The sequence below is a fragment of the Mesoplodon bidens genome (assembly GCF_964165515.1).
Source record: "Mesoplodon bidens genome assembly, chromosome: 7".
Taxonomy (NCBI): domain Eukaryota; kingdom Metazoa; phylum Chordata; class Mammalia; order Artiodactyla; family Ziphiidae; genus Mesoplodon; species Mesoplodon bidens.
Genome location: NC_138164.1, coordinates 23,646,037 through 23,665,883, shown reverse-complemented (window position 1 = coordinate 23,665,883; position 19,847 = coordinate 23,646,037). Strand labels below are relative to the sequence as shown.

Genomic DNA, 19,847 nt, shown 5'->3' with positions numbered 1-19,847 from the left:
TGTTGCCACAGATGCCAGTAAATCTCATCTGTTTACCGTTGAAGACCTTTGCTTTTTGTTGGTGATGCTTAGGGAAGCAGAAAGTTAAATTCTGAGCCTAAATTACTGGTACAGTTTAACTTGGTGTTTTAATTTAATTTTTGTGGATTTTAGATGTATAATTTCCTTGATCTATAATTTCCTTTAGAAGCCTTTGATACCTAAAACAGTGCTATGTGTGTAGAATAAAATAAAGTTTTAAAAAACGATTTTACTGAGGAAATATGTTTTATTTATTTATTTATATTAGTAAAATGCTTTTTTGAATATTAAAGAAATATGTTTTAAATACCTAATATGTCTAGTTCATTGAGCTAGGCATTAAAATGATAGATGTGGGGCTTCCCTGGTGGTGCAGTGGTTGAGAGTCCGCCTGCCAATGCAGGGGACACGGGTTCGTGCCCCGGTCCGGGAGGATCCCACATGCCGCGGAGCGGCTAGGCCCGTGAGCCATGGCCGCTGAGCCTGCACGTCCGGAGCCTGTGCTCCGCAATGGGAGAGGCCACAACAGTGAGAGGCCCGCGTACTGCAAAAGAAAAAAAAAATTATAGCTGTATGGTTATGTACTTCTACCTTAAAGGAAGTCCAAGTTTAGTAGCAGAGAAAGACGTGTAAATGTAACTGTAATACATTGAGAGAAATGCTCTGATGCGTATTGAGTTTGTGATCCTAACTGTATCCGCTATAACAGTAATAATGACAAGTGCTCAGTAGTGGCTGCCTGTGTGCTAGGCACTGTTTTAGATGCATTGCCTCTGTGAACTCATTTTATTTTTATAATGACCCTATAATGTAGATACTCTTGTCATGCCATTTTGCAAATGAGAGAACTGAGGTATAGAGAGGTTTAATAATGTCCTTTGATCATATAGCTAATAGGTGACAGAGCCAGGATTTTAACCTCAACAGTTCTATTTATGAATCCAGGTTTTACAACCACACCTCTCAGTTTCTGTGAATTGTGTCTTATAGGAAAAAGGCAGTTGGTCCATTTTCTAATGTTAGCTTTTTATTATAGCAGGCCTTGCTTTAAGAGTTTCTTTTCAGTTCATCTGTGGGAACTTAGAAGCTGGGAAAGACCTGACCATAAAGTAAATCTTGATCTTAGAAGGAGAAAATAAGATTTTTTTTTCTTTTTTGGTCTCAAGTATAAAAATCCATTTTTATAGAAGTGATTGTGCCACATTATGTGTGTTAGAAGGGAGGATGATAATACTTGAGTTCATTCATTGCAGAGAACTGTGTTTTGTTCTTTCATGGTCATGTCTTTTCCAGCTTTAGTATTTATATTTTACAAAGTATTTTCATATAGTTAGTACATCAGATATTTATAACAACTGTGAGATAGGCCTGGTAGTTATTGTTATCTCACATTTGTGAAAGCTGAGGCTGAGAGAGTTATACTGGAAATAGGCAGATTTAGTAGTTGAACTGTTCCCTTGTTTCTGGTCTCATGCTCTTTATTTTATTAACTGTGTTACCATCTTAATGGAAAATGGGGTATCTCCAATATTTTCTGACAGGTATTCATTATCTTTTAGATCACCTAACGTGTCAAGACTGAGTTGTATCTCAGAGGAACATTTTCTTAAAAAAAAAGTTCCAAAAATCTCAACTCCTGAGAAGCCATTTCATAATAAACTCATAAACACACCATCAGTGTGCTGAGATAACTGTTTTCATTTGCTCATATTTAAGGTCTCTTGGTCTTGCTGTGGCACCACGGGTAAGATTTCTTCAGCGAATGCAAAAACAACCCAACAAAGAACTGGTAGTGAGTCAAGATAAGAAAGTAATTGAGCCAAGGACTCTCTCCCTCACCAATGATGAAGTGGAAGAATTTAGAGCCTACTTCAATGAGAAAATATCTATTTTCCAGAAAGGTGGGAAAATACCAGAAGGGACAGAGTACAGACTGGCTAGTGGTGTTAGTGATGAAGAGGACGAAGAGAAAGAATGTGAAGAAGAAATGGAAGAGAAACCGGGAAAGACAAAAGGGTCTCAACCTCAGTCTGTCCCTAGCAACAAAGAGTCACAGAAGAACAAAGAAGTTCCTGTGCAGTTCTTGGACAGAGATGATGATGAGGAGGACGATGGCCTCAATGCTGACTTCTTTAAGGTGAAGAGGCACAATGTGTTTGGGTTGGATCTTAAAGAGAATAAAACATTACAGGTAAGTTTACCCCTAGTGGAGGATCTTCTATTATTTCCTACCACTTCTTACCACGTGCTGCCTGTTGCCTTTGGGGAACTATGGGAAAATAACCAGGAGAAATTTGAGGAATGATTTTCTTTGCTGTGAACTCTCCCTCCTTCTCCATCTTTAACGATTGAATAGGTGCTAAAGAAGTCTCATTTTTCATAACTTTGGGACTTCTAAGAGGTTGACAGCTTTAATCTTTTCATTTATTGGTTTTCTGATGCATGTTTTAAAAAGTAGCCAGTTTCATGATTATAAGATTAAGTAATAAGGTGACGGGGTTTTGTGGTTTATGATGTGAGGATCCTTCATTGTGATTCTTAGTATACTACTTTCTGGTTTAAATAATTATAAATATTCCTTATAACAATTCAATCTCTCTAAACTTTTAATGAGACATTTGGTTTTGGGCACCAATCCAGAATCTTAAAAAGAAAGCCAGCACTTCTATTTAAAGGCCGCTTATGAAGGTTTATTAAGTTTCACATAGGTCCTTTGTTTCTCACTAGGCACCTGCTAGGAGGAATGAAAGAGATAATCAAGGTAAAGCACCTGTTTCCTGGGGTACTTGTAGGTGCACAGTAAATGTTTCTCCACCTTTCCCTTATTTTCGTTTTAATTTTGTATGCCTTATTCTTTATCATTTCTTTGGAGAGAATCGAATGAAAAATGAACCTGAACTCTTATTCTTTATACAATTCTAAGAGTCACAGTAGGAAATATTAAATTTTGAACTATGAAACTTGGATAGGTGTTTTTTAAAATTAATTAATTATTATTTTTGGCTGTGTTGGATCTTCATTGCTGTGCGCAGCTTTCTCTAGTTGCAGCGAGCGTGGGCTTCTCATTGCAGTGGCTTCTCTTGTTGCGGAGCACGGGCTCTAGAGCACACGGGCTTCAGTAGATGTGGCGCGTGGGCTGTAGAGTACAGGCTCAGTAGTTGTGGCTCATGGGCCTAGTTGCTTCACCGCATGTGGGGTCTTCCCAGACCAGGGCTCGAACCTGTGTCCCCTGCATTGGCAGGCGGATTCTTAACCACTGTGCCACCAGGGAAGCCCTGGATAGGTGTTTTTTAAAGTAACTAAATAAAAATTTTAAAAGTAGCAAACATACTTACTGAGTACTTTATGTATTAGGCATTTTCTAAACATTATCTCATTTGGTCCTTGAATAACCCTATAGGTAAGTACTCTATCTTTATACAAGTAAGAGGAAAAAAACGGAGATACAGAGATAATAAAATAATGAGGTGCACAATTAATTATTGGCAAAGTTGGAGTTTGAATCTAGGTATTCTCACTCTAATCATATCTTGACCAATAATCTGTTTTTTTGAAGTCTGATTTAGGTTTTCTCTTACGTTTTCTTCTGGACATTTTATAGTTTTAGCACTTGAGTTTAGGACTAGTGTTCATCTCAATTTAATTTTTGTGTATGGTGTGAGTAAGGGTTGAGGTTCCAATGCCTCCCTCCCCCCATGTGGATGTCCAGTTGAACCAGTACTGTTTTCTGAAATTACTGTCCTTTTTCCATTCTAGTTACCTTGACTCTTTGTTGAAAGTTAGTTGACCATGTATGTGTAGGTCTCTGTGTTGACTCACTTGGTTTTATACAGTTACCCTTTCATAAATAACACCAGTGTCGATTAGTATAGCTTTATGGTAAATCTCAAGTCAGATAGTGTTAGTCTTCCAACTTGATATTTAAAAAAATTTTGAGCATTTTTAGACCATTGCATTTCCCTGTAAGTTTTTGAATCAGCTAGTTAATATTTACAGAAAGTCTTTGCATATTTTCATTGAGATTGCATTGAATCTATAAATCTATTTGGGGAGAATTAACAATATTGACTCTTCCGATTCAATATATGACATATCTTTCCATTTATCTAGGCCTTCTTTAATATCTTTTAGCATTTTTTAATAATTTTAAGCATGTGCGTCTCACCACATATTTTGTTAGATCCATCTCTTACTATTTTTTTTTTTTTTTTTTTTTTTTTTGTGGTACGCGGGCCTCTCACTGTTGTGGCCTCTCCCGTTGCGGAGCACAGGCTCCGGACGCACAGGCTTAGCGGCCATGGCTCACGGGCCCAGCCGCTCCACGGCATGTGGGATCTTCCCGGACCGGGGCACGAACCCACATCCCCTGCATCGGCAGGCGGACTCTCAACCACTGCGCCACCAGGGTAGCCCTCTCTTACTATTTTATAGTTTTCAATGCTATTATAAATACTTCAAAAAATTCAGTTTCTCATTTTTTGTTGCTAGAATATAGAAGTACAGTTTTTGCATACCAGTCATTCTAAACTGTCCTGTTAAGTTCTTGTGGCTGTTTTTTGAGATTCTTTGGAGTTTTCTTTGGATCTTCTCTGTAGCTGGTCATGGTATTTGTGAATAAAGATAGTTTCATTTCTTCCTTTCCAATCTGTGTGTCTTTTATTTCATTTTCTTACTTGACTACACTGTATGTTGAACAGCAGTAGTGAGAATGGACATCATTGTCTTGTTCCTGTCTTAGGGAGGGGAAACATTCAGTCCTTTACCATTACATCCGATGTTAGCTGTAGGTTTTTTGTAAATGCTTTTAACGAGTTGAGGAAGTTCATTCTATTTCTGGCTGGTTTAGTGTTTTTATCAGAAATGGATGGTGAATTTTGTCAGATGCTTTTTCTGCAACTATTAGGGTGAACATAGAGTTGTTGTTATTTATTCTGTCAGCACATTGATATTTCTAATGTTGAACCAACCTTAAATTCCTATGGTAAACCTTACTCATTCGTGATGTGCTTTCCTGTATCTATTACAGGACGCTTATTTGCTAATATTTTGTTAAGGGTGTTTGCTTCTGTGTTCATAAGGGATATTGGTTTGTAGTTTTCCTGTAATGACTTTGAGGACATGACACATTTTAAAAGCTTTAGATACATTTTGCCAAACTATCCTGCAGAGAGGTCATATTGATCATTGTCTCACTGGCTTTATGTCCGTGCCCATTTACTAACACCAACACCGAATATCCACATGTTTTTACTGTTTTGAAACAAACGGTGAGAAATTCAAACTTACTATTTGAAGTTATTTTTCCTTGATTCTGTTATTGAACATTATTCACTTATTTATCCATTGTATAATTTCTGTGTGTATATTGCTTGTTTTCCTCTCTCTTTTTTTCTCTTATGATATTGGTCTTTTTCCTGTCGATTTGCAAGATGTCCTTAAACTTTAATTACTATTCCTGGCTTTTAATTATTTTATACCTCCCACCACATTTTTTGCCTGCCTTCCTTACTGGATTTTGAATTTCCTGAAATTATTGTCTTACTGACCAGTATGTGTTCATGGCTTGATACAGTGTCTAGGACCTAGTGCAGATTTCACACGTTTCATGAATGAATAAGTGAATCACTCATATCTTCTTTCACTTTGATAGTTTTATTTGCTATGAATTATGTAGAACTCACATATGTAGAGTATATTCTTTGAAATCTGTATTTTGAAACTAAGTATGATTTGCCTGATTGACTTACAATAATTCAAAAGGTATTGTTGAATTTTCTATAAACATGAGCAGAAATGACTTATTTATTTGACTTGAATGATATAGCTGTGCAGGCCAAGGTTTGTAATTTAGATAGTAAATAAAAATATCTAATAATAATGATGTAAAATTCTGTTAACTAAGAATACGTTTGCATAGCATACTATAAAAAGTTCTATCTTTAAAATACCTGCTTTTTTTTTTTTTTTAAACCATAACAAATGGGAAGTATTATGGTGTTTGTGTCAAATGTGAGGGAACTTTTGGGGCAGTTACAGGATTTTTAAGAAGCCAATAAAGGAATGTTTTTCTGTATCTTCGTGCACATTTCCTAGTACTATATACAAAAAGTAGAGTTAAAATTATTGGCTCTTTAGCTGAAATAGAAGTAGAAAGGCTTGTCAACTTTACCTGTTATTTGCCTTTGAATTTTCAAAATCAGTACTTATTTGTTACCAGATTATCATTTTTGTTGTTGTTGTTGTTCTTTATCATGTTTTCAAGGCATTTGGTTTTGAGTCTGGTTTTGTATCCACACTCTCAACTTGACTTTCCTATTTAGCCTTTGTTTTGGCAATTTATATTTTCGTATTGCATTGCAGCCATCACTCACTGGAAGCTGCTTTTTTCTTTTACTACCTGTTTTTAAGGATAGACCTGATAAAGTAAAGAAAACCAAACAAACTTTACACAAAATGGGAAATAATACTATCATTTACATATATAAATGAATCTTTTCTTCTTGAGAGATTAAGTATTGGGTTCGCCGAAAAGTTCGTTTGGGTTTTTCTGCAATATCTGATGGAAAAACCTGGACGAACTTTTTGGCCAACCCCAAACTTTTTCAGACACTGCTGCCTTTGTTCAAATATTTTTGTTGCTCCTGTTTTAGAATTTTCTTTAGGGACAGCATACCAGGCATGCAAGGGAACTGGTTTCATTACCTCTATCACAGGCTGTTCTCTTTGCCTTGTTATCTTTTTCCTCATTTCTTGCTCCCTTGGAGCAGTTGTAGAACTCAATTGAGATGTGGAGTCAGTGGGAACACATTGGATTACAGATTACATGGACTTTGTTTATCATATCATTATCCTTAATAAAATGATATATTTTTTGGTATTTTACCATATACCAGTGCTTTCCTTGCAAGTATTCATTTTATCCTCATGACAGGAAAGGCAAATGCTATTATTTAAAATTTCAGAGACTTTTAAGTGACTTTTGCAAGGTTACAGTGGTGGAGTTAGTACTTCAATCTATCCCTGATGTCAGATCACATTCTCTTTCTCGTTTATCCGGTTGCCTACTGTCATTTGTGTGTGGTTTACTTTCTGTAAATGGGTAGTGCCAGTGTAATTGAAAGCATTGTAGATAATTTTGGGCAACCCATTGTGTGCACTTTGAACACAGAATTGATAAGTTTACCTCTTTAGACTTGGGCATAAATGGAGAAGAGAGGTACTGAGTGCCAGGAGCAAGTGGTGTCTTCTGGAAGACTGCCCTGTCACAGTTCTTTTCCATTTGACAGGTTCAAGGCATTGACAGAGAAACAGATCTCCTTAGCGTTGGAGAGGGAGTCATGAGTGATGGAGCCATGAAAGAAATGGGCGGGAGAGAGCACACTTGGGCTGATAAGGCACTACGGTAGTACGAGAAGTTTGGTTGAGCTCCCACCATAGGGAAGGGACTTTTGTTTTGCCTTGCTTTCTTGGCTGTTGGGTGTCTAGAAAGTTAGCTTCCAGAGAGACAGTGTTAGAGAATAGCGTGAATATATAATTAAAATGTTGAAATTGAAAATGATTTAAAAACATGTTCTTAAATATGAGAATGAAATCTCTAAGCAAGTACTTTTCTCTCTCATATTTTACAGTTGTTTAGAAATGAGACTGATAGGTGGATTCCATTTTAGCTCAGCAAGTATCCTTTTAAAGCTTTCTCAACAGTAAACATACATCAGTCTTGGTTAAGATTTGAATGATACTCATAAATTATTCTTTGTCCTTAGAGCTGAATCTATATTCTGTTTACATTTTAATTTTATATTCTGGCACAAAATTCTTAGTATTTTAAGAACTCACTGTCGGTGGTAAAACATAGGTTAGCTAATTTTATTATTAAATTGTTGCTTATGAGTATTCTCTTATAAATATATTAGAAGTTCTGCATCAAGATTCCGATACTTGGGAGCTGGGATTTTTCTGCCTCCTGTCTCCTCTCCTTTTCCCTTTCACTCCCTTCTCGCTTTCATTTTTTTCTCCTCACAGCAGTGATTACTGAGTGCCTGCAAGGTGCCAGGGGCTGTGCTAGGTTCTTAGTACGTTTCAGAGCCTTATACTTTAGTTAACATAGCAGACTATTAAACCAAAATTTCAGTACAGAATCTTAGATTTCTGTTCATTGAAACCAAATGTTTTAAAGTGTTAACATTGGCACCACAGTAGAGAAGACATCCTGAGAGAAGTTGAGCCTTAAAGAATGGATATGAGTTAATAGGAAGGGGAAAAAGCATTCTAAACAGAGAGTACAGAATGAGCAAAACCATGGCCACAAGAAGTTTACTCACAAGAAGTGTGAGTTTAGTGTGGGAGCTATTTCTGGTATGATGTTTAGTTTCAGTAGTTAGCCTTTCTGAGGCTTAGTGTCCATCTCTGTAAAGTTACTACCTGGCAGAGTTATTGTGATGCTTAGAGATAGAAAGCAACCAGCACAGTTTGTGTATGTAGAAAGAGCATGGTTAAAATTAGCTATTATTTCTACTTGATGAAGTATAATAGGAACATACAGGTAAAGGGTTGATAGAACTTTGCCAGTGCAATGGCTAGGCAGTGTCCGAGGTAGTGCTGAAAAATAAAGGCTTTTTCTGAATCAGGTCGCATTGTAGAGAGAAAAAGTGATGTATTTAATTTATTCCAGGTGTAGTATCAGGAAACAAGACTACTTTTTGATTTTAGCATAGTTGATAGAGCAGTTTTCACATTTTCAGTGTCCTGCATTGATCTGGAGAGTGATAAGGTCTACACTGATACCACAGGTCAGGTGATGTCATGGCCAGGTATTTAAGGAGAACTTATAATTTGGTATAATCAGACCAGAACTAGGCAAGCACAGGGCCCTGTGGAAATGAATCGATTGGTTATAAATAAAACTAAAAATGATGTTAGTAGTAGATATTTCATGTGGAGTCATTAAATGAAATTCATTATTATATGAATATTTTTCTGGGTGGAGTTCTCTGTCCAGTTAACTGGCAGTATTCTTGTGGATATTAATACTGTGCAGTATACCTCTAGAAGACATTATATAGAAGATACTAGGTTATGGGTACTGTTTATATGTTTAAGACTGTTGATTTAAAAATGGACATTAGACCATTGACAGAGGAATGGATAAAGAAGATGTGGTACATATATACAATGGAATATTACTTAGCCATAAAAAGGAATGAAATAATGCCATTTGCAGCAACATGGATGGAGCTAGAGATTGTCATACTAAGTGAAGTAAGTCAGACAGAGAAAGACAAATATCATACAATATTGCTTATATGTGGAATCTAAAAAAATGGTACAAACGAACTTATTTACAAAACAGAAATAGAGTCACAGATGTAGTAATCTTATGGTTACCAGCAGGGGAAGGGAAGGAGGGATAAACTGGGAGATTGGGATTGACATATACACACTACTGTGTATAAAATTGATAACTAATAAGGACCTACTGTATAGCACAGGGAACTCTACTGAAAACTCTGTAATGACCTATATGGGAAAAGAATCTAAAAAGAGTGGGTATATGTATATATATAGCTGATTCACTTTGCTGTAGAGCAGAAACTAATATAATATTGTAAATCAGCTATACTCCAATAAAAATTAAAAAAAAATGGCATTAGAGAAAGTAATGCTCTTGTTTGGGGAGTGATTGGGCATGCTGATGAGCTGCTTTAGGAGAGTGCTGATTTAGCTGTTTTTTTAGCCCCATAATTATTTAAATTAAAAATGGGAATGAACCATGTTAACTTATTTCCAGAAATTTCTTGCAGACAACTATGGTTTTGTAGAAGAAGATCAGGAAATGATGAACATCTTTTGGTTTTCTATAACCTGTCATGCCTTCGAGTATTGCATCTCATTGCTTAAACTCTCCACAACCTTGCACAGCATTATCCCTGTTTTGTGGGCTAAGAAACAGAGGCTTTGAAAAGTTCTGTTGCTTGCCTAATGTCCCACAGTTGGTGAAGTGGCAGAACTGAAATTTGTTGTGCCCAGGCTCATCGATTCTTGTGACTGTGCTTTTTTCGATTCCTGTCATTTCTACATCTTAGCAGTTCTTCTTTACTTCAGTGCTCTCTACTTTTAGTGTTCCTCTTTACTTCCCACCAGCACTACCACTCTTCTGTCCCACACCGTTTTCACCTCAGCCTTGGCTTGTGGGATAAGCCTCGTAATGTGTCCCAAATGTTGTTCTTCTGAGTCATCTTCCTGTGAACCTCTCTCAGATCTATTTTTTTCATGTGGTTGACCTTCCACGCCTCCCTTCATTTCATCCTTTTCAGTTGGGCTTTGTAAGCTAGCCCCTTCCCTGTTAAACTACCAGTCCAGTGCATTCTTCCCAGTGTGAGTTTCCACTTACACTGAAGGGATTCCTTCCTAGGATATTCTCACCACTCCAGCCTTTCACATCTTATCTTTCAAGATTCAGGGCTGAGCTTGCCTCTTCCTTGAAGTCTTTCTTTACTTATCCCACTGACCTCTGGTTTCCAATTGTCTAAATGCTAGTACTTTTCTTTTTGGCTCTTCATAATATACCTACTTGAATGTCTTAATTTCCATTTCTCTTGGTGATTCCTGAGATTGTCATAACCTTTGTATGCAAGGGTCTTATATATTGCTGTTGAATTAAACAGAAGGGAAAACTCTTTACAATAAAACCTAGGAGTCAAGGAACTTTATTCTCAATTTTTTTGGTACCATGAAGTGGAACACAATCTTAAATGTTGAGTAGCTCAAATAGAGTTGGTATATATGTTCTTTTGTCTTCTTACAGGTGCTTTTATTTTATTTTATTTTTTGCATCCTGTGTTTAATTCTTGTAAGCTTCATTCTAATTCAGAAGGAATAGTTACTGTGTGACTTGAAGCTTAAATGTACATACTGAGTTGCTATGTATATGTATATATATATATTTTCTCCCCTATTTGAGTTTTGTATGCAAATGATTTCCTAAGGATGTAAATTCTCAGTGGAAAGCTAAAAGTTTTTGGCTTGATGTTTATTCTTTCACATGCTGTATCATTATTGTTTCAAAAATATTTCCACTTGTTTCTCTTCATTTCCTAGTTTTATACATATTCAATGTTTAAAGGAACTGCTGACTAGTACTGGATTTTCTCATGACCTACTTTTATAGCCTAAATTTCAGGAACTACATTTATCAGGGTATGCTTATTTTCATTTTAAGGTAAAGTAGAGGTAATGACAGAAATTTGAAGTAGGACAGGCTATTCTTTTTTTTTTTTTTTTTTAATTGAAAGCATTCCTATAAAGGCTTACGAGCGCTTTTTTTTTTTTTTTTTTTAAAGAAGATGTTGGGGGTAGGAGTTTTTATTAATTAATTAATTTATTTTTGCTGTGTTGCGTCTTCATTTCTGTGTGAGGGCTTTCTCTAGTTGTGGCAAGCGGGGGCCACTCTTCATCGCGGTGCGCGGGCCTCTCACTATCGCGGCCTCTTGTTGCGGAGCACAGGCTCCAGACGCGCAGGCTCAGCAGTCGTGGCTCACGGGCCTAGTTGCTCCGCGGCATGTGGGATCCTCCCAGACCAGGGCTCGAACCCGTGTCCCCTGCATTAGCAGGCAGACTCTCAACCACTGCGCCACCAGGGAAGCCCCGACAGGCTATTCTTGAAGCGGGTCATATAAGTTGCCCTTGAACTTGACTGTTAGGATAATCAGAAATGAGGAGCTTTTCAAAGTCATCAACAGGTGCTTGTGTACGTGTGTGTGTGTGTGTGTGTGTGTGTGTGTGTGTGTGTGTGTGTGTATATAAAACAAATATAACTATAGAGAATTTAGACTAATATGCCAGGTTTTCTGCTTATGAACAGATTAGTTCCAACATGCTCTTTGTGAGATCCTTTGTTCTTGAGTCTAAGCCATCAGTATATGTATATTTACCTAAAGCTTTTTAATGGGAGGACTGTCTTTGTGGTGACAGTGGATTTAACTGTTCAGGTTTCTTTCCAACTCTTAAATTTGTCCAAATGTATTTCACTTTTGACTTTGTTCTTTTCAGTGTATGTTTTTGAAAAACAGCTTCAAAAATCCATGTTGTGTCTTAAGTCCAAGGCAGCAGTTGAAGCTAGTGCCATCTGGTGGTGACAGGCAGAGTTAAATCACATTTGCTTTGATGTGAAGCTTTGTTTCTATCATGAAAGTTTCTATTTTAGGTGAAATAAAGCCTTGTTAAATGAAGCATTAATGAGATAAAAAAAATTCACTCCTTCAGCAAATATTTACTGCATACCTGCCATGTGCCAGGCATTGAAGCATCACCATTCCCTCTCCTCATGGAGTTTTATGTTCTAGTGAGGGGAGATGGACAAAAACTATAAACATGTGCTGTGGGAAAAATGAAGCATGGTGAGGGGGTGTGGTGTAGCATTTCAAATAGTAGGATGGTGAGAGGCACCTCCCTGAGAGTGTGTAAGGCACTCTTCTACTGTTGCTAGATTAAGACCTTTAGATGTTTTAAGCACTTAAGATTATGGTGCTTCCTCTGCCCATATGTAATTTGAAACAAAAAGAGTACTACATTTTAAAACAGAGTCCTCAAGTTATTATTTTTTCCATGATGACTACTTCATTGCTTTTGTTGAAATATGTTATTTCAGAAACATTTTTTCTTAAAATACTCCAGTTTTGCTGGTACCCTGAGCATGTGTTGTGAATAGCCAGTTGGTTAATTGCACTTGAAAGCTAGGCCTGGTAGGGGAATGGAAAGAGAATTCAGACCCTCTTGGGAGCAGGCGCTAGCAAGTAAATTGGTCAGAGCAGTGGCACTTCAGTGAAGTTCAGTGGGAACAGGGATGCCTGTATATTAAGAAGGGCCTATTTTTCAGTAAAAGTAAAGTCTAAGCATAAATTACATACTTACAAAATAAGTATAAGATTAGCATAGTGATTTCATGATGGTTTAAAATTTTAAAGTCTTTAGGGCAGTGCTTCTCAGGCTATGTTTGCTGAAGGGCTAGCATTTTAATTTCCAATTCATCACACAACAATAATGTTATAAAATAAATTAAAGAAAAATTACTAAAAAAGTGAAATGAATGTTTTCATGGCTCTTTCCTTTCTCTGCCTTTTTTGCTGCCTTCTTTTTCTCTCTCTGGGTTAGATGATTATTTTCTCTTTTACTATTTGATCATAAAGCCTCTTTCTGTATTCTTTTTTTTTTTTGTTTCTCCTCATTTCTTCTGTTTGTGTGGCCATAATAGTATACAGTGTTGTGGGGTGTTTGTGTCTGTGTAATGAATGATGTTTAATGAATGGAACATACTGTTTGTCATTTAGAAAACTGTGTAGTTTCTCTTTAACACTTCCATGCCTTTTGGGTTATTTTTGACCAATGGGATTTGGCCTTGTAAGGGATACCACCATAGTTGGCATATGAGTGTTCCTTGGCCCTTTTTGATATTAGTTCCTTGTTTAAGTTGTGCACTTTAAACAAGGAAAGATTAAGAGGGAGAAATAATTGGTAAATGGGCTTTTGGTAGGCACATTGCCTATACAGAGAAATGTGTAGTAAGATGTATCTCCTTGACAGCAGGTAATAACATTTATTTATTTATTTTTTGGCTGTGTCAAGTCATATTTGCAGCGCGTGGGCTCTTCGTTGCTGTGCGCCGGCTTCTCTCTAGTTGTGGTGCATGGGCTGCAGAGCGCGTGGGCTCTGTATTTGCAGCACTCGGGCTCCATAGTTGTGGTGCGCAGGCTTAGTTGCCCCTCGGCATGTGAGAGCTTAGTTCCCTGACCAGGGATCCAACTGGCGTCCACTGCATTGCAAGACGGATTCTCAACCACTGGACCACCAGGGAAATCCCAGCACTTCTTGCTTGTAGCTGCATTCTCTGCAGCATCTTTTACATGGTAGACACTGAATGCTTGTTTCCAGTGTGGGGTCATTTTCTTTCAATGAGCCTCTCCTGTGGCATTCACTGACAGCACTTTCATCCTTAGTATCAAAATAAAAGAAAACAATAGTGTAGCTCTTCCTAAACAAATCATAATTAGAAACATCTGCGATGAAGTTTTAATAAACTGAATTTAAAAATTTTTATTTATTTTTCAAGCTGGGAGTGTTTTGCCATAGAATAAAAAATTTATCTCTATTAAGCAAGAGGCAGACCATCAATCTCTGGACATTTTCTCCCCAAGAACTCTGTTGCTGTTTTTGGTTTGTTTTTCCTTTCTTTTCTTCTTTTAGCTTGCTTGCTGGCTGTTAGAATAGAGGTGACAGACAGACCTGATATACTGTTGGGCAGAGAATCTGCTGGTTTTTATTTGGCATAGTAAATGATTGAAAACAGAGTGATATTTTGTTACAGTTCTAATAAAGCCAATACAGTGGTGATTCTTACAGTGCATTAATTTTAAGCTCCAGAAACAAGTGCCTTACTATACTGGGCACTGTAAATGTCCCTGGAATATATGAAGAAAATCCTAAGCATTTGGCAAATGTGATAGAAGTCACATATTGCAACTTTTCTGAGAGCACATAAAGGATGAGGCTCGTATTTTCAGGGATAATCGCTCTTGATAAAATTTTCTTACTGTTGGTCTGTTCCCTCCCCACCCCTCACATTGGTGGAATAAGCGAATCAATTAATTTCTCAGTGGCAGTCAATATAGAGCCTACCTCCAAATAATAATTCCTACCTGAGTTTGTTTTCTAAATTAAAATGGCATATTTCCCATTATTTCTTTTGTGTGATCACAATTAGAATAATTCTTCCATCTGTACGCATTTTCATGTCTGCTGGTTTATGTCATAGGAAGCAACAGAGCAGAGGAATGCTTTCTTGCTTGCTGTGATACCTAATTTTGGAGGTATACTAATTTCAGAATGTTTGTTGTAGGAAATGGTTGCATATTCCAGAAACAGTAAGAACTTGCTGAATAATGTTCTCTCCTGTGGTTTGGTTCAGCACTGTTTTTTTTTGCATTTTTTGATCTATCTGGACTGTTTTTCCTATCTGCTGACATTCCATAAAGTAGAACTTTACAAATCAAAGAGTAGGTAAATTTCTATTAGGTTCTCTATCTCTATTCCCCACCCAAATCTTATGAGACTGAACTTTTTTTTTTTTTAAGAAATCTGAAAAGCTGGCTTTTAGTGAATCTTATTTTCTCCTTACTATTTTCCATTAAGTGTTTTTAGGTTGACTCAATTTCAAGCATACTTAGTAGTACATGTTTTAATAGCTATTGAACAATTTTATTTAATAACTTGAACAAAGTAGTGGTGTCCAGTGGGTGTTTTTAGAAATAATAGTCTATTTCTAACTCTCCCCCTTCACATATTGCCCAAGACTGTGGCATCAGTGTCCTGGAGCCTACCTACCTATCTAATTTCCAGCCTGTCTGCTAACACCAGCTTAGCTAACCAGATTTATAATGGATTTATAGTTACAGGATTAGATGTGGTATACTGGGTTACTCTTCCTCTCTTCCTTTCCGCATCTCCCATTAACTAGCCCTGTTCTGTGGTGGAAATTGCAGGTTAATTTGGCTTTTCTTATTCTTTTACTGAAAAGAGAAAAATTATTTCTAGGTTTCAAGAACCATGAAGAGTCTGAGATTCTACTCTACTTGTCATGAGTTAGCCTGCCATATTTTGATATCTGTTGCTAGACAACTCATGGGACAGCAGGCCGCATGAGCTTCAAGTTTGCATTGGTTCCCCTGCCTCTGAAGTTCCACAGGGGCCATGCGGAGGTGTCCCCAGGTTGGAGCTGTCCACAGGGTAGATTTGTGTCAGAGCTAGGAAGAAGACTGCTAGCAAACCTGCCCAGCCTTCACCCAGAGGGAGACGTTTTCTCTATTAACCTGGTCAGGAGGAAGTCTGTTAATTGCCCCCAGGGGAGATACTATCTCTGCCTTCTAAGGCTGTATGCTATGTTGACATCCTTGAAACATAATCTGGAAGAGTAACTGATTTAAGATGTGCAGAAACATGAGAGACCCATAGATGATTATCTCTCAGTGCTTGGTAGCAGGAGAATCAGAACTGTTTCCTTCTGGTTCTGTTTTGGTGTGTTTCTCCCAAATCAGAATGTAGAAAAAACAGTTTAAATGATCAACATGAATTCCAGAGACACAGATTCCTCCATGTGAGAACTGTTGCTTTTATTTGATAGGGCCTAAAATAGTGGGTAGTTACGTTTGCTGGGACCAAGTCAGGTGCTCCAAGGTGTGCGTCCGGAGCAACCTGTCCTCATGCTCTCATAGCACTGAGCAAGCTGCACTGTCATATTGTTTGTTTTCCCCACCGTATGATGTACCTTTATGGAGGCAGGGAATATATATTAATTCATTTTTGTGTCTTTATATCTGTCAGTCGCCTGTCGTTGTAATAGGTTTTTAGTAGCTGTTTGTTGAATGAAAATAATGAATAAATAAACAAGTAGAGCCTTTTAAATTCAAATCTGGTTAATCTTGTCTGTTTAATCAGATTTCTTACCCCAATTTAAGACTGTACCATTTGATAGAAAAATGTACTGGGAACACAAGGGGGTCAGAAAATATTTGTTGCCTGAATGGGTTAATCTTAGGTAGGACCCTTGTGTTGGATTAGAAAAGCTGGGTTAGGTACAGAGTAAATACCTTGTGTGAAATCTTTCCTAAGCCTGACTTTAATTCATCCATATCCTTTTCTTTGCATATTGGTTATTTTGATCTCTAGGACCTGTTTTCTTGCTGTGGTCCTCTGTTGTTCTAGAGAAAAATAAAAATTTAAGTGATAGTTTGGCTATTCACCTTTTTCTAAAGATGGTTGAGAAAATATTTTAGAAAAACTAACTTCTTGTGTTGAACAGCCAGTAATTTTATTTTATAGTGACTTTACTTGTAGAGATTAGTTTGATCCTAATGCTGTCCATCAGTGGGTTGTTTTAGGTCTAGATGGGTATATAGTTTTGAGCAGAGTGTGTGTTTAAATCACTATTTCCAGGAGAGTTTGCAAGACTCTTTCCCACCGTTGTGTACTTCTTCAGCCTAGACTTAAAACCTTAGCAGAGGCAGGTGGAGGCAGGCTTCCTGTTTCTCAGTGCTGGCACAGACGCTCCTCCATTTGCAGCACCACTTGAGTCCTGGTGTCCCCACACTTAAGAAGCTTGGAGAAGCAATTTAAGAACTACTAGACAGTACTTGTGCTGTCTCTTTTGAGACATGAGTAAGCACAATAATCAAAATTACCTAGTTATTTTAAACCAGAAATGACAGAATTGTTTTGGCAGGTTTGTGTGTTCACATCTGTGTTGGGTTTATATGTTCCTGCAAAAAGTGTATTTAGCAGTATAAAGGAGAATAATGATTCAAAAGCTTTTTCAAATTCAGATCTACAATTCATTTATACTTAATTATATCCTCATTAGTATCATTTTGAATGGCTTAATATAGTTTTCTAGGAATTCCTCAGATTAGAAGTTGAGGAAAAGAGTAGTTTCATTGCAGCTGGGGAAGCATTTTTCCAGTAGTGTCCATGTGTATTGAGTTGCACATATTGTGTGAAATGTAGAGCCTTAGCATGTGCCAAGAAACAATCATTTAATTAGGCTATTTATGTTTCTGGTTTTCTCAGGTTGAAAGACCCTGCTAGATTGCTTAGAACACCAGCTTCTGTCTTATTCTGTTGAGGTCTCTGTAAAAAACACCCATAGCCACTTCAGGAACTTATTTATTCCTACTTTCACTGAAATAATTCATAGTTCCCAGACCCAAAAGTCTATTGAAAGAATAAAAGTACTGAACCTTTAGGGATAGTGGGTTAGTCTGAGCATTTGGGATTGTTTGTGTCAGTTGGCCTTAAATATCTTCTGCCACAGTTTTACCCCTGTAGTTAATCAAGTGTTTGTTTGTTTTACTCACTTAATGTGGACATGTTACTGTACCAAATATGAAACAATTAGACTTGTCAGCTCTCAGGAAAGTTACAGAGTTGAGGAGATATAGGACATTTATGTGGAAATGTTATATGAAAAAACAATATAAGATAGCTATGTAAAAAGGATAATGTAAAATATTTACCTAAGTAAAATGTTTTGAATTTGGGCTAGAGTCTTAGAGATCTTTCTGAGTAAGTGGGACTTGATTAGTACTAAAGGCTGTGTTGGATCTGATAGGTGGAAAAAGAGGGAAAGGGTATGAGCAGAGTTGGGGGCAGTAGTTTGGGTCATTAGTTTTGGAAGAGTAGAAGAGCTTTGCAGGAACCATGAGGCAAGTCAAGAGTGATTCTATTTTTATGTTTTTGTATTATCCAAGTTCACTACTATGACCACTACTGCAGTTTCAATATAAATATGATCATAGTATCAAGTAAAGGAAAGTTGATGCAGATTCATCTTAAAACATGACTTCTGAAAGTTAGTCTTCCTTTTTACAATTCTCTGAGTAGTCTTAATTATTAAGTATTACAATTAGCATTTATAATTGTGATTTTTATCAGTGAGAAGAAAATAACTAAATCAGATACTGAACTCTTCTAGACCTTGAAGACCTGATATATGGTTAGATATGTTAGAAATTAATGCATCATGTTATTCCCTTCTCAGTGGAAGACTTTCAGCATGTCTCTCATATCCCCTCTTTTTTGATAACAGCTTTATTGAGATATAATTCATGTATTATAAAATTCATCTATTTAAATTGTACAACTCAGTAGCTTTTGGTATGTTTCCAGAGTTGTCCAACAATCCTCACAATCATAGAATATTTCATTACCTCTGAGGAAATCCTACACCCTTTAGCTGTTACTCCTCAAGCCCCCATTTTTCCTCAGCCATAAGCAACCACTAATATATTTTCTATCTCTACAGGTTTGCTTATTTTGGATAGTCTGTGTAAATGGAATCATATATGTGATCTTTTGTGACTGGCTTCTTTCACTTGAGATAATGTTTTTAAGCTTCATTCATGTTGTTGCATGTATCAGTACTTCATTCCTTTTTATGGCTGAATAATATTCCACTGTATAGATACACCACATTTTGTTTATCCCTTCATCAGTGTCCATCTTTTGGCAATTATGAATGATGCTGCTATGAACATTCGTGTACACATTTTCGTGTGAACCTAAGTATACATTTCTGTTGGGTATATACCTAGGATTGCAGTTGCTAGGTCATATAGCAAGAACATTTAACCTTTTGCAAGTCTGTTTTCCAGAGTGATTGTACCACTAACAGTGGACCAGAGCTCCAGTCCTCCCATATCTTCTATAGCACTTGTTATCATCTATCTTTTTGATTATAGCCATCCTACTGGATGTGAAATGGTATTTCATTGTGGATTTGACTTGCATTTCCCTGATGACCAATGAGTTGCTTATACTCATGTTGTTTTAGTTTGGTTGAGTATACTGAACATAAGCATTAAAAGATGATTAACAATACCTGTTAGCTTAGGTATGTTATAGAAATATTTTGGAGGGAAATAGTGCAAGGACCTGTGAGGGTGGGACTTGAATTGAGTCTTAAAGAAAAGAATTTAGCTATAATTATGATTATAAGGATTTTTTAGCAAGGTGATAGCATAAACAAAGCCTTGCAGATAGAAATGTACATTTCATGTTGTAACAGGGGACTGGGTGGAGTTGTCAAGGTACATGTAAAGGAATCAGAGCTAAATTTGGATAGGTAGGTTGTGCTAGATTAGGAGGCTCAGTATATGAATTTGATCTTGACAGTGTAAATAGGGATCATTTAACATATTTTTGTTTAGTCTGATTATATATAAATCATTTTCGATAGATCAGTCTGATCAAAATATAAATCAAGTATAGTAGATAGGTGTCCT

The 19,847-nt window shown here is 36.9% G+C and overlaps 1 protein-coding gene across 1 annotated transcript in view; it reads left to right on the top strand.

Annotated features, from left to right (window-relative positions):
* DDX10 (DEAD-box helicase 10) overlaps positions 1-19,847 on the top strand; it is a 291,661-nt gene that overhangs the window by 57,640 nt on the left and 214,174 nt on the right. Inside the window, exon 13 of the mRNA XM_081240203.1 lies at positions 1,738-2,212. Within this exon, the coding sequence (XP_081096329.1) occupies positions 1,738-2,212 (475 nt within the window). The remainder of the gene's footprint in view (positions 1-1,737; positions 2,213-19,847) is intronic.